The sequence below is a fragment of the Rhinoderma darwinii genome, chromosome 9 (genome assembly GCF_050947455.1).
Source record: "Rhinoderma darwinii isolate aRhiDar2 chromosome 9, aRhiDar2.hap1, whole genome shotgun sequence".
Lineage (NCBI taxonomy): Eukaryota > Metazoa > Chordata > Amphibia > Anura > Rhinodermatidae > Rhinoderma > Rhinoderma darwinii.
Window position 1 is genome coordinate 97114039 of NC_134695.1, and position 16045 is coordinate 97130083.

At 39.6% G+C, this 16045-nt stretch overlaps 1 protein-coding gene across 1 annotated transcript in view; it reads left to right on the plus strand.

Moving 5' to 3' along the window:
* CDH11 (cadherin 11) overlaps positions 1-16045 on the plus strand; it is a 115255-nt gene that overhangs the window by 71713 nt on the left and 27497 nt on the right. Inside the window, exons 2-4 of the mRNA XM_075838640.1 lie at positions 2880-3262; positions 11947-12241; positions 13805-13924. Coding sequence (XP_075694755.1) covers positions 3038-3262; positions 11947-12241; positions 13805-13924 — 640 coding nt within the window. The 5' untranslated portion in view covers positions 2880-3037. The remainder of the gene's footprint in view (positions 1-2879; positions 3263-11946; positions 12242-13804; positions 13925-16045) is intronic.

Below are 16045 nucleotides of genomic sequence, written 5' to 3' on the forward strand. Positions count from 1 at the left end.
TGTGTGGCAATGTCTATGAGCACTGTAAGGCAAGGGGATTATTTTTTGGAGCTAATATCCATTCTCGTTCTTCTCGAGGGGGCACACAATGTTTGCTTAGGGACCTCAATATATGTTAATTATGCCCCAGCATACATATACATACTTGGCTATGATTATTATACTAGTCATCACAGGCACATGTATCAGCAACACTTACTTTCAGCAGTTTATTCATAATAAGTTCATTGGCATGCTTGTTTTTCACTACATTAAAGACTGATGAAAGGAAATGGGATCCATGTGTTCAGCCGACCCTCTTAGTGACACTCGGCATGTCTCAGTTTTAACACTCGGCCCATTAGCGGCTTCATAAAGTGTAAATGTCTTGTTTATGGAGCTGCGTTCATATATTGTGTTGCTTGTGAAGCTCAGCGAGCACCGGGGCTCTACATTTATTTGATGTACAAATAAGAAAAAAAAATGGAAATGCATGCAGATATGTGAATTTGCATGGAGAAGTGTCTAATCATAATCTCGGGAGACCCTCTAGTTGCTTCATACCAAGAATTGCTTGTCAATCACCCATTAAAGAATTCTTCAAATGAAATATTTCCATCCATTTACTTTCTACTGACAAATTCTTCATTTAAAGGGGAACCCTGGATTTTGCTCGGCTCATATTATTATATGAAATTTATCATTTGATACAGCAACATTGAAACTCAGACCTATTTTTATGGAAACTCAGATCTATTTTGCAAAGATAAAAAATTCTTCATTTAAAAAAAAATCCTTAAAATATGGAGCTCCCCTTTAAGTAGATATTGTAATTTTTTCAAACCTAGTTTATTTTCCTAAATATTTTCGTAATGTTTTCATGTTTTTTTTTTTTTTTACCAAGACTACGCTTTAAGTTAATGGTTGATGTGTTAAGATTGACTTAGTGTCCTTTTAGGTCATTGTGTGATTGTGGGAGGTGGGGATTGACTGCTTGATCGGCTGCGTGCAACCACAATATAATGCATGACAGTCCACTTGTTGCGTTTAAAGGCTGACTATTTTGTACAATATTTATCTGGAATGTCCATGAGGTCCGAGAACCCCATCCTTAGCTAAAATGCTTTACTACCCATAAATATATAAAGGTGCAAATGGGAGCAATAATAATAATCTGTGAATAGCGCTGGAAAATATACGAAAATATAGCGTCGAAAATATATGTTGGCGCTACATAAGATACAGGAAAGACAAAAATGACCTTTAATAAAATGTATACAAATGATGCAATAGAATAGTCGACCCAATTACACAGTAAATAATAAAAAAAAGCATTTCAATAGAGAGCCTCTAGTGGTCATAAGTGTTGTTGCAGATTAGGCTATCTTCAATTTTTTGGGATAATATTTCCTGACCTAACTAGAAAACAGTTTTCTAATGATTTTTGTTTAACCCCTTCCCGAAATTTGACGTATCCATACGTCATAGCCGGGTAGGGGAAGTATGAAACGGGCTTACGGAGTGAACCCACTCCATACGATGCGGGTGTTGTCTGTATGTTACAGCCGACACTTCACAGTAACGAGCGGGATCGCACTAATTTAACACATTAAATGCCGTGGTCAATAGTGACCGCAGCATTTAAATCATTAGAAAGAGGGGGTGAACCCCTCTAGCAGCTTATCGCGCTCCTTGCAATGCAATCGCGGGGTGGGGATGGTTGCTATGGCTGCCTGGGGACCTAATGAAGGCACCCAGGTCCGCCATCTTTGTGCTCCTACTAAGCCCTGCCTCTGGCCTGTCAGAAAGATGATATACTGCAATACATTGTATTGCAGTATATAGTGCAAGTGATCCAATGGTTGCTGGTTGAAGTCCCCTTGGGGAACTAATTAAAAAAAGTAAAAATTAGCAAAAAAATGTTTTTTTTAATGTAAAAAAATTAAAAAATATGAAACGTTCAAAAAGAAAACCTTTTCCCATTTTGCTCCTAGAGCATAGTAAAAAAATAAAATAAATGAACATAATTGGTATCGCCGCATCCGTAAAAGTCTGAACTATTACAATATATCATTATTTAACCCACACGGTAAACTCTGTAAAAAAAAAAATGTCAACGCCAGAATCGCTATTTTTTGGTCACCTCATCTCCCACAAAAAATAGAATAAAAACTGATCAAATGTCGCACATACCCCAAAATTGTATCACTATAAACAACAGCATATCCGGCAAAAAATAAGCCCTCATACCACTGAATCGACGGAAAAATTATGGCTCTCGGAATTTGGCGACACAAAATAAATTAAATTTTTTACACTTAGTTTTTTACTTGTATAAGTAGTAAAATATAGAAAAAACTTTATATATTTGGTATCGCCGTAATCGTATTGACCCGCAGAATAAAGTTACATGTTGTTTTAATTGCACAGTGAATTCCGTAAAAACGAAGCGCGAAATACAATAGAGGCATTGCTGTTTTTTTCATTTCCTACCCCACAAATATTTTATCCCCATTTCCTAGTACATTATATGGCACAATAAATGGCGCTATGAAACCTACAACTGGTTCTGCAAAAAATCAAGCCCTCATAGGACTATATAGACGGGAAAATACAAAAGTTATCGCTTTTGGAAAGTGGGGAGGAAAAAACTAAAATGAAAATCTGAAAGTTGTTTACGACGGGAAGGGGTTAATGTTTCTATTTTGTGATGTTGAAGATTATCAGATTCAGTGGCAAATTTTATGTTGGTCCAAGGAAAATGGTTACATAAGATTTTCTTTCAGACGCTATATTGCAGCTCAACCCCATTCAATATTATTAATAACTTTTTTAACAAGAGTATTATTTTTTTATAATATTGATTTATAATATTTACATGTCTTTTTTCCTTTTTTCAGAACCAGTAAAGGACAATTGGAAAGAACAGAGAAGCACGTTATGGATAAGACCTTTGAGATGACATTTACGTGTTGGATTTGCTACTAACCTGTGGTTTTGCACTTTCCCGAGTGGCTTAGAATAGGGGACAAGGACTGTTGAACCAATACTACCAAAAATGAAGGACTTTTGTTTACATGGCATTCTGTTATGCCTGGGCATCGCATACTGTAGTCATGTCACATCCACACGAAGAAGCAGTAAATTAAGGCAATCATTTCATGGTCACCATGAAAAGGGCAAAGAAGGACAAGTCTTACATAGGTCCAAGAGAGGATGGGTATGGAATCAGTTTTTTGTAATCGAGGAATACACCGGACCGGATCCTGTGCTCGTTGGACGGGTAAGAACATTTCTTGATTTAGAGATATTACACTGGTACCTGGCACATTATCAATGGTCCGGTATTAGAAAAAGCAGTTCTGCACTACACCCTTTATTCTCCAGTTGTCACTGTTTTGCTTTAATAGATTTGTGTTGTTAGGCACAGGTCTGGAGATGCAGAGACGTAAGGCCTTGTTCACACGGCGCTGAAAAAAACGATGTGTAAACGTGTCAGAAACGCTAGCCTTTTTGCAAAGCGCTTTTTAAAATACAGACTTTTTGATGTGTTTTTTTACCCATTTTTGATGTCTTTGAGAAGCTTAAACCTTCATTTTTTACGCATTTTTGATGCATTTTTTGGCATGTAAAACGCGGCAAAAAAAGCGTCAAATACGCTCCTTGTGAACATGACCTTACTTGAAGCTTTAGGGCCCCAATCCAAAATATGTAATGGGTTCTTATCTATGACATGTCAATGACAATGCTGTTATCTTCTCATGGGGCAGAGTGGCAATTGGGTCCCCTCACGGTTAAGGTGCAACTTTTGCACCCCCTATACTTTTTTAAGGTGGATCTCAATACATTTTTAAGTGAATGAGCCTGACTGAAAGGAGACGGCCCGACTGCCCCCTGAAGGTCCCACAGATACGTTGGCTTTTTACTTGTCAGATCATCAGTTTCATCCTTTGTCTGCCTGATACTTATATCCCCACCTATAACATTTTTAATATAAAAGTCAAGGATGATTGATAGCTGTCTTATCTCTTACGTCACCGTAATACATGTTTGCATTCACCCTAAATCTCCAGAATTTTTCTTCTGCAGAGGAGCCAAGACATGTTCTAGTGCCCGCCCAGAGAAATGGCAAATGTGGTTTGTGCCCTTTACCTAGCATTGTCTTGGTTGACAGATCCTCAATATTATAACATTTCATCATTTTTTTAAAATATTTTATTATATTATTAACATGTGGATTTATTTTATATTATATTTATATGTTATTCATACATTTATAATTTACTAATACATGTCCATTAAATGTGTAGAGTTAAACGGGTGGTACAGTTTAGAAAACACATTTGCACATACCCTATTAGTGAATTCTGAGTTCCCTTGGGGGGGGGGGGGGGTCCTGTGTTCAGGATCCTCCTCATCTCTTGGCCAGAATGGAGAGCTGTTACAAAGAGCGTCACTCACTATGGAGGACCTGTCCTGCTTTACAACCCATTGATTTGAAAAGAACCAATGTAATGCTTAACTTCCCCTGTGGTGGCGCTGCAGGAAAATGAGACACTTACTGCCAGGTTTTCACCACAGATTACAGATGATCGCTGAGGGTCATAGCAGGGGGGAAATTTTGATCAGTTTATTGTCAAGGTACTCTTCTAGCAAGCACGGTTTATCCAAAGTAGAGATCCCCTTTAATTGTGTAGTGATAAAAATAAGAGGGTTTTAGATAAGTTTTTCGATTTACAAGTACTTTACTGTCACGTTCACCTCTCAGTGTTAACCACTTGTCACTGACTAGGTTATTGTTTATAGCTTGCAGTAGGTAGTTTGTTTTATTTGGTGAAAAGGTCAAGAGGTAAAACATAGTGACTAATTCAAGGCACATGAAAGGTGTTGTTGTTGTGGTTGTTGTTGTTGTTGTTGTTGTTGTTGTTCATTCATTATCTATCATTTATTTTATGTTGTGCTTTTCAGAGAGGCACAATATATACTTACCAAAAAACATTTATTGACATACAGTAATACATAATGAGTTACAGTCTAGAATGTTGGATAATCAATCTATACAGAGCAGAAACATATTCTTTTTTTCTAATTGTACTTTTTTTTTCTATTTTCTGTACATGGTTATAGGGGTAGAGATCTTGTCTAAACTGCTGTTGATTGCATTTATGGATATGCTTTACAGCAGCCACATGGACCATAGGAAACAATAGTCTTGAGCTGACCCATTGACTTCTATGAGAGAGTGTAGTGAGCATGCTCTGTGACCTGTGCAGGGCGGGGTAGGAGGGTAGCTATGTCCATCACCTATTGTCAATGCTGAATCCTGTGTTATCTATGGGGGTGTGTAGTTTCAATGATGCCCATTCCATCATTCAAGAATTTGGGATTGGTCTGCGAAGAATTACATGTCTGTACCATAATGACTCATTCACACGACCGTAGCTTTGTGCACGGCCTGTAATTGCGGCACGGACGGTCGCGGAGTGTCATCCGCGGGCCGCCGGCAAATCACGGACCGCGCACACATTGATTTCTATGAGGCTGGACTGCAAATGCGGCCCGTAATAAGACGTCCTATCTTTTTGCTGTCCCGGCTCCCAGGAAGTGCACGGACCGTGGAAACCACAGTCATGTGCATGGGCCCATAGCAATGGATGGGTCCACAATTCACCTGCAGATGTTCAGGTGAATTGTAGATGCAAAAACGTGTGCATGATGCCTAGGGGTAAGTTCACACGTAGCATAAATACTGTGGATTTTACGGAACAAATTTTGTTGAAGAAAATCCACAGTACAATGCAGTAGCAGCAAAGTGGGATGAGATTTGAATAAATCTCATCCACACGCTGCGTAAGTGATAAGCGGAAAAAATGCTCAGAAATTAACCTGCGGTGCAGTTTTTTATTCCTGCAGCATGTCCATTATATTTGCGTAATCGCTGCTAATGTGTTGCGGATTTTCCCCATTGAATTCATTAGGGAGGTAAAACCCGCAACAAATAGCAGATGTTGCATTTTTTTGTGGCGGAAAAGCAGTGATTCCGACGCAAAAAACGCAACTTAAAAAAAAAAAATCTTATACTTACCCAGAGTTCCGTGCTTCTTCGACCAAGCCGGCCTCCTGGGATGACGTTTCATCCCATGTGACCGCTGCAGCCAATCACGTATTTTTACGCACTGCATTTGCCCTGTGTGAACGTAGCCTGAGGGTATGTGCACACGTAGTGAGTGACCAAAAACGTCTGAAAATACGGAGCTGTTTCCAAGGGAAAACAGCCCCTGATTTTCAGACGTTTTTTGAGCAACTCGCGTTTTTCGCGGCGTTTTTGCAGCGTTTTTTACGTCCGTTTTTTAAGCTGTTTTCATTGGAGTCTATGAGAAAACGGCTCCGAAAACGTCCCAAGAAGTGTCCTGCACTTCTTTGACGAGGCAGTCATTTTACGCGTCGTCGTTTGACAGCTGTCAAACGACGATGCGTAAATGACAGGTCGTCGGCACAGTACGTCGGCAAACCCATTCAAATGAATGGGCAGATGTTTGCCGACGTATTGGAGCCGTATTTTCAGGCGTAAAACGAGGCATAATACGCCTCGTTTACGTCTGAAAATAGGTCGTGTGAACCCAGCCTAAGGCCCTGTTCACACGGAGTTTTTTGCAGGAGGAAAATTCCTCCTGTAAAAACTGACCCTGGAGGTTTTCATGTTTGATGTGGTTTTTGACGTGGTTTTTGACGTGGTTTTTGACGTGGTTTTTGAGGCGGTTTTCCAGGCGGTTTTTCAGGCTGTTTTTGCCGAGGTTTTCACACGCATGAGGCTGGGTTCACACAACCATGTTACGTCCATAATGTACGGAACGTATTTCGGCCGGAAGACCCGGACCGAAGACAGTGCAGGGAGCCGGGCTCCTAGCATCATAGTGATGTACGACACTAGGAGTCCCTGCCTCTGCGTGGAACTACTGTCCCGTACTGTAATCATGATTACAGTACGGGACAGTTGTCCTGCAGCGAGGCAGGGACTCCTAGCGTCGTACATCACTATGATGCTAGGAGCCCGGCTCCCTGCACTGTCTTCGGTCCGGGTCTTCCGGCTGAAATACGTTCCGTACATTACAGACGTAACATGGTCGTGTGAACCCAGCCTGACAGCCTTCTGTCAACGGATCTGTCACCATTGAAATGAATGGTGATGCAAACGGAACTTACTTCACACTTGCCTTTCCGTTGAGGGGTTCCCCTGACTGAAAGCACCGACGGAACCCCTCAGCAGAAACCACGCTGATGTGAACAGGCCCACATTAAAAAAAACATTGTTTTCTGTTTGCATCATCATTGACTTCAATGCTGATGGATCCGTTGCTAATGGGATTCCCTACACTGCGGTATTGGTTCAGTCGAAACGACAGAACCCTTTGCACAACGGGGACAAACAGAAACCATTAGCAACGGATCTGTCACCACTTCACACTTGCCTTTCCGTTGAGGGGTTCCCCTGACTGAAAGCACCGACGGAACCCCTCAGCGGAAACCACGCTGATGTGAACAGGCCCACATTAAAAAAAAAAAAGTATACTTACTTCTTGAATCAATTTCCCAACATCAATGTCCATTCGGTGGTACACCTCTGCTGTCGTCATTTCTGTTCCTGAAATGTTAAAAAAAAATAAAAAAGAGATGACATCCATGAACAACTGCATAACAAAATTAAAAAATTAAAAATAAAAAAATTGAAAAAAAAAATCTAAAAAAAAAATCAGAAAAAAAAATTAAAAAAAAAATTCTAAAAAAAAAAATGCACAGCTCCATACATGTATAGCATGTATGGAACATAGGAGCAAGTGCACTTACTTGTATTTGGATGCAGGACTTCGGTTTTCTGTATCCCTGAGTTCTGTCCACGATGTTTTTCAGCCTCCACGAGCAGACAGGAAATGACAGCCCCTTTCTGGGCTGGACTAGCAGCAGGAGACTGCAAGAAACTCCTCCAAAACTCTCGGCAATATACTCGTCAGAAAACACCTCACTAGTTCGAGGTGTTTTTTGACGTGTCCCCATTGCTTTCAATGCGGTTTTGGACGCGGAAACCGCATCAAGAAGGGTCATGTCCCTTCTTTTTGCCGCGAGGCGTTTTTTTTACTCGCGGTAAAAAAACGCCTCCGTCTCCCATTGAAATCAATGGGAGTCATTTTGGGTCGTTTTTGGCGCGTTTTCCGACGCGTTTTCCGCGTCAAAAAACGTGTCAAAAAACTCCGTGTGAACAGGGCCTAAGAGTAACAGAGGGTCAGCTAAGGTCATTCTCATTCTCCCGTCTTCATAGTAACCGCAATGATAGAATTTCTATTTGTCTTCAAAATGGATCAAAAACATTTACATATTAATTCATCTTTATAACATAATGTGTGTGGGATATTCTCATGGATATATATTTCAGAAGCACTGATCAATTAGTCTCAGTTTTAATAACTTACAGACGGATAATTTCAATGGATACAAGAGACTGTCGGATTTGTTTGTGCTAACAACTATGATTACTCAGATAATGTGCGTATTTCCCATACAAGACCTCGCACAGCCTCCCGCAGGGCCGGAGGAAATAGATTGAATCATTTATACTACGTTCAACCGTCCCATACTGCTTTATTTCTGAATTTTGATTGTTTTGGTGGTTACTCTCAGTTGGGTGTCAATAAGGAGTTTATCAGTGAAATCATCTCTGTATTCGGCCAGTCGGTGCTTATTTGGGATGTGCATGTTTTATAAGCAGGAGTGCTCTATACGGAAAAAAAATCTGTTTGTTAAAATGTCATTTTTTGGTGATGGTGTAATTCATTCTTTATTAGGGAAATGTAAGGGTGTGTGTGCCCTTGCGGCTACTATGGGGTACCGAAGAGAAGGGGGCCCAATTTAGGTTTGTCTCGTCTCCATTTGAATGGCTGGGGAGAACCTGCATAGTTATTTCCACAGGTGATTTATGAAAATGGGATGAGGGTACTAGCACCTCCTGTCCTTGGTGGTTAGGAGTGTGGTGGTGCCAATCAGCACTTGTAAAGGGCCCTATTTTTATCTTTGCTTTGACGCCAATGGACGCATGTTTGTCTAAAGTCCCAATTTTTAATCACAGAAGCTTTTTTATAATGGGAAGGACATAGTAGCATGGACGTAACTATAGTCGGAGCAGCCATAGTAGCTGCTCTATGGCCCAGAGGTTAAGGGGAACCCACTCACATGCAAGGGGAATAACAAGTCATTGGCTTCCTGCTATCTATCCCTACTCTGATATATGACGTTATTATCCATTCCTTTGAATTCTTGCTACTTATGCTGCTGTTTCAGTTTCCTCTCACTAGGTGGTGGGGGCCCATCTTAGTTTGCAATGAGGCCCTATAAATTCGAGGTACAAACACCCCTGCATAGGAGATGTGATAGTGGTTAGATATGAGCAGCCTATTTCAAGGGGCTGACTTCCCACATCACCAGGGCAGCCCAATTGGTGCCGGGGAAGTAAAGTATTGAACCCAAACCATTAAAAATGAATTTGCGTTGATATATTAAACAGATTTCACTGGTCCTCCATGGTTGTCATTGCTCCGCTCTCAGCTAGAGGAGGTATTCGAATGGGAGACTCTATCTTTTTATTTATACATACTCTAATAGGGCAGATAGAGGTTTTTCAAGGAGGCCTTGTCTTTTTATTATGTCTAAATGCAAGTACAGTAGAGTAAAATTCCTTTAATCTGGCTACCAATAATCCAGAACTTTTCATAGTCCTTTTTTCTGAATTTAACTCAATGATTATCTGGAATTTCACAAAACCAGAAGCAAAAGTCTAAGCAAAGTTGACCAATTGTGAGAGTCCTCTGATTATTAAATATAGTGGTAGTAGTATCTCTTATATCTATGTCTTATTTTACTTTTTGCTGTCTTCCTGGAGGTCTTGTAAGTACATTTTATATACTTTTCTATGACTGTCCACTCATGCAGAAAATTTATTAGTCCCACACCTGCCAGGTCCCTTTAATGCCAGATTAAAGGAATTTTATTTAAACACCACTGGGGGATATAGCAACGGGTTGTAAAGAATTAGTAAACCATGACTGCTTTCTTTCACAAACAGCGCCATACCTGTCCACAGGTTGAGTGTGGTATTGCAGCTCATCCCTATTAGCTTTAATGTAGATGAGCTGCAATACCAGACACAACCAATGGGCCTGTGTGGCGCTGTTTCTGAGAAGAAAGAAGTCTTTTTTTTTAACCTGTACAACCCCTTTAATTCCTGGGCTCACTATTACTGTAGGAATATGAATGTACATTGTGCAGACCACTAGGAGAATATGAGGATACGTTTGTTTGTAAATTTTAGATATAAATATTTTTTATACATTTTGCTTTCTTTGCTGTATGGCAGTATAAGTTGTTTTGTTTTATATTTTGACTAGTTGAAAAAATGTGTAGCCTTTTATGATTAAAGGAATATCACTATAGCTTGTCTTAATGAAAAATTACAGGCAAAACTGATATACTCTGTAACGTCTGGTGAACTGGTAATATAGAGGGCTGAGGGGGGGGGGTGTCTTTTGGGTTTGATGCAGCTTCCCTGCTACCCACCAATCAGTTGTCTGTAGTCATCATCCTATCCCATCATCCTATTTATAGATAACCTACTGAATAGCCAAGTTGTAGTCTATGGGCTCAAATACACAGATGTATTATGGGAATCTGTGGACTCATACTGTAACTCCGATGCCTCCGATTTTATATGGAGACATTTTTTCACATATAGAATTCATGAGAAAAGGAATGTTCCGTCACATGACATGTTATAGAGTTTTGCTCTCCTGAGGCATTGGCTCACATTTACTAATGCTGTCCAATAGTTATAAATTGTAAACTTAGATCAGGCAGTCACAAAGTGTGCCAACTTTATAATAATCCTGCACGATAAATTTGTCGTATCTTACACGACCCGTTAGACACCTTTTTCTTCCTTACACCACCTTTGATTTGGCACCAGAATTCTATGAGGGTTTTTTTCAGCGCTTAAGCCACACCCCTTCCCATAACACACGCCCCTTCACTCTAAACCACACCTCTTGTCATGGCACTTTAAAAAAAGGGTCTAGGAAGGTACAAACATCAGAATTGGGCCAACATGTGACAAAATGTGCCAATTTGCACCAAATGTGGTGCCTTTTTCGCACATTCTAGACCCAACACAGTAGTAAATCTGCTCCATTGCTTCTAGAAGAGAATATGGTGTTGTATAGAGGCACCATATGGTGGCACATGGAGTGATTTTGGCTTCGTAATATGGAATCAATACCGGCTTTATGCACACAGACCTACGTGGCTTACTCATGGCAACTGAAGGGAATGTTAAGCTTTTTTGGTTGCCTTCCGTATACCTGGGCAGTTCTATAGATAATAAGACTGACTCTAATAATAAGTTAATTGCCATGGGAGCAGTTTCCTGATCTACTTTTTAAAATATTTTCAAACAGGCTCTTCATTTAACAGATTAAATGTTCAAGAACTACTATGGAGCTTCTCCACCAAAATGTAAATTGTACAAATATATGGTGAATGTGCCAATAAAAGATAGGAAAATATGTGATTTATTTGTTGCCTAGCCCCCTCGCCCCCCCCCCCCCCAAGTACAGTGGCAATTCTGCCATGAGCTGAAAACTTGAGTAATCTGAGATATATCGGTTGCTAGGGACATGTTTCTTGACGACTCCATTGAAAAGATTATGGTTGTTATGCAGTATATGCTTAGCAACCAGTCTGTCTCACATGACTTGACTTAAAACTGGATTGACACTGTGCTGGCATTAGAAAAGGGTAAATATGGATAGATCTGCCATTTATTGATATCATATTATTAAATAAATTCTAGAACACATTTGACACATTTACCGAATTTCACATTACAAAAATGAGGTGTTTTACTAATTTTTATCCATTTTTGTACAGCTTCATTCAGATGTCGATTCTGGGGATGGGAAGATTAAGTACATACTCTCAGGGGAAGGAGCTGGGACCATTTTCGTTATTGATGACAAATCAGGGAACATTCACGCAACAAAGACCTTGGACCGAGAAGAAAGAGCTCAGTACACATTAATGGCACAAGCAGTTGACCGAGAAACGAATAAACCTCTGGAACCACCTTCAGAATTTATTGTGAAAGTCCAAGACATCAACGATAATCCTCCAGAATTCTCACACGAAAACTATCACGCAGATGTGCCAGAGATGTCCAGTGTGGGTATGTACAATCCCCAAAACCTTCTGCCCTATCTATATGAGAATATGTGTCCCTCATTTACCATTTCATACATGGATGCCCCTATTTCAGTAGAACATGTATAAGCCTTAGGCCTCATGCACACGACCGTAAAAACACCCGTTATTGCGGGTCGTAACGACGACCCGCAATAACGGGCGCATAGACTTCTGTTAGCCACGGGTACCTTCCCGTTTTCTCACGGGAAGGTGCCCGTGCCGTTAAAAAAATAGAACATGTTCTATTTTTTCATTTTGCGGGTCGTGCTCCTATACTTTATAATGGGAGCACGGCTCGCAAAAGCTGCCGGCTGCCCGTGGCCGGCCGTGCCCGGCCGTGCTTGTAATTACGAGTCGTAATTACGAGCACGGTCGTGTGCATGAGGCCTTAGGTCTTCTTCAAGTATTTGAGCTTTCAGTATACAGTATGTTCATTGAACTAGCACATTGCCAACAAGAGCGGCTCTCCATTCTGGTTCATAGTGGGGGTCCCAAGAAATGGAGCCCACTTTTTAATATCCATATGCCCTAATTGGGGTTGTTTTTTTTAGGCAGTTCCTTTAATGAAGAATCAATATGCCTTAGTCGAAAACACCACTGTTAATACATGGAATTAATCGGCATAAAAAATTGAATAACTTTGTAAATTACAGCCTGAATTATACTGCAGAGCTGAATTCACAATTCTGCTACAGATTTGTTGTCCTTCCCCCCTCAACAGGGGGGCTCTTGGGCTAGGGGGGACAGTTCGTTTTTTGAACAGATCAATCAGATTTCCATACAATACCTGATGTAAAGACTGCCGTTCCCAAAATGCAAATCAACAGAGTAAGATTTGTGCCAGGAATGATGAAAGATTTTAGCTCTGAATTCCTCCTGAATGGTGAGTGCAGCTCTGGAGTATATAATACAGGCTGTAACTCAGGAGCATGACAAGATAAGTAATGTAATGTATGTACACAGTGACTCCACCAGCAGAATAGTGAGTACAGCTCTGAAGTATAATACAGGATGTAACTCAGGATCATTACAGGAAAAAATAATGTCATGTTTTTCAGTGACAACGGGTCAGGATCCAGCTGTTATCCATCACATCTATGTTCATAACTTAGACGTGATCGATAACAGGTGGATCCTCCAGGACCTGCTGTCACCGAAGCCACCAGTCCCTGATGGATTAATTTCAGCGCATGATACGGCTTCTATGTATACCGGATAGATAAAATCTGTATCTCAAAATGTTAATTTTTCTTTAAATTAATAACTAATCAAAAGTTGCATTAAACACCATAATACATTGTTTTATTTAAAAAAAAAAAAAAAAAAGTGTCGCAAAGGTTTACAAAGCCTTTAAGAGCAATGTACTGTACCTCCCACAGATCGAGTTTTAAAAATCTAGGCCGAATGTTGCAGCCACTAGAGGGTCAGTTTGCATGCAGTTCCTATGCAGACCAATAGTATTATGTATATATATATATATATATATATACCACAACTGTATTCATAGAAAGCACAATCTAAAAATTATTATTTTTTTTTCCTATAGGTACGTCAGTATTAAAGGTATCGGCATCAGATGCAGATGATCCCACTTATGGTAACAGCGCAAAGCTTGTCTATAGTATTCTTGAGGGGCAACCATATTTTTCAGTGGAAGCACAAACAGGTAAATTAACCACTTCCTGACCAGAGGCTTTACCCCCCTTCCTGACTGACCCATTTTCCAGTTTTAGCCATGTTCCAATTTAAAAGCAAATTGTTCTTCTATAAGGGTATGTGCACACGATAACGGCACTTACGTCTGAAATTACGGAGCTGTTTCAGGAGAAAATTAAACGTAATTGCATGTACTAGTGTTTTGCGGGGCGTCTTTTACGGACGTAATTTGGGGCTGTTCTTCATTGGAGTCAATGAAAAACGGCTCCAATTACGTCCCAAGAAGTGTCCTGCACTTCTTTGACGAGGCTGTTATTTTACGCACCGTCTTTTGACAGCGACGCGTAAAATGACAGGTCGTCGGCACAGTACATCGGCAAACCCATTGAAAGTAATGGGCAGATATTTGCCGACGTACTGGAGCCGTCTTTTCAGGCGTAATTCGAGGCGTAAAATGCCTCCATTATGCCTGAAAATAGGTCGTGTGAACCCAGCCTTACTCTTCCCACCTACTTGTATTTGGTCTTGTTTTTCTCAGAACATATTGGGCTTCCATATTGTGTAAAAAAATAAGTGATATATTTTACTTTTTGAAAAATGTAAAAGGATAAAAGGGAAATCAATTTAAATTTTTTTTTTAATATATGATTTTAGGTGATGTTTTTGACATCTGGTGCATGGCACTGGTTAAATACCTGAATACAAATTTGGCAACTTCTGCCGACTCCGGCGGTACTAAATGTGTGCGCATTTCTTACATGCTGGGCGCAAGGCGGAGCTTACAGTGAATGGTTCGAAAACTGGTTTTTGAAGATCAAATTTTCCAAAGCTGATACCATAGCGATCTCCAAAGTCGCCTATCTATCTATCTATCTATCTATCTATCTATCTATCTATCTATCTATCTATCTATCTATCTCTCTCTCATGTAGCCCCAGCCCAAACCTATATTATATATCAATATATATATATAAATATATATATATATATATATATATATATATATATATATATATATATATAAAAATATATATATATAAATATATATATATATATATAATATATATATGAGATAGATAGATAGATAGATAGATAGATAGATAGATAGATAGATAGATAGATAGATGGACCGACAGGAAGATGCATAAATACCTAAATGTGTTGCATCATTTTGAATAGTTTGTAGTTTTAGCTACGAATTTATTTTATATTTATAAAAAAAAAAGAAAATAAATGAAATTACCCCAAACCAAGAAATTTGCTTTTAAACATTTCCCATTCTACTCTAGAGCAAAAATGAAAGTTGCACCTTAGGAGTATTTGACGATTGGTCCTCTGTACACTAATAATAGCGGCGTGCTCAATCTAGGCCACTCTTTTCTCATTGCATTAAGTACTACCTACAATGGAGCCCACACTGGAAATCTTTTGTAGCGGCTGAACAAAATGTGTTGGTGCATTAGTTCTGTCAGTAAGTTTGTCGCTTGTTACCATGACGATATGAGCTCAAAATAATAGTATGGGTCAGTGTAAAATTTTTAAGATTACCCACTTTTCCATTATGTACAAAGCTTTCAAATATCTAATCTGTAAGTGGACTGAACCAAAAATTTAGATTTTCTTTTATATTATTTTTGACAGTTTTATAGAATAACATTGTATTTTTTTATATTACTACTCAACTGAATAAAAGTAAACAAGGATAAAATAAATTATCGGGCCAAAAGTATGTAAATGACCTAAGTGATGCAACAGCGGATAGGCGATTTTTGCACTCCAGGTTCTTCGGTACGCGACGGCACAGTCAGTAAGTTTGTCTGGTCCACCGCTACGTGACCGAGCTGTTGTTACTCCTAGACGCTTCCACTGCATAATAATAGCACTTACAGGTGACCGGGGCAGATCTAGCAGATTAGAAATTTGATTAATTCACTTATGGCAACGGAGGCACCCTATGGGCAGTGCCACGTCTGAAGTCACTCAGTTCTTCAGTGCGAGCCATACTACTAGCAATGTTTGTCTATGGAGATTGCATGGCTGTGTGCTTGATTTTATATATCTGTTTGCAATGGTGTGGCTGAAAAACCTGAACTTAATATTTAGTAGAAGTGTCTACATACTTTTGGTCATA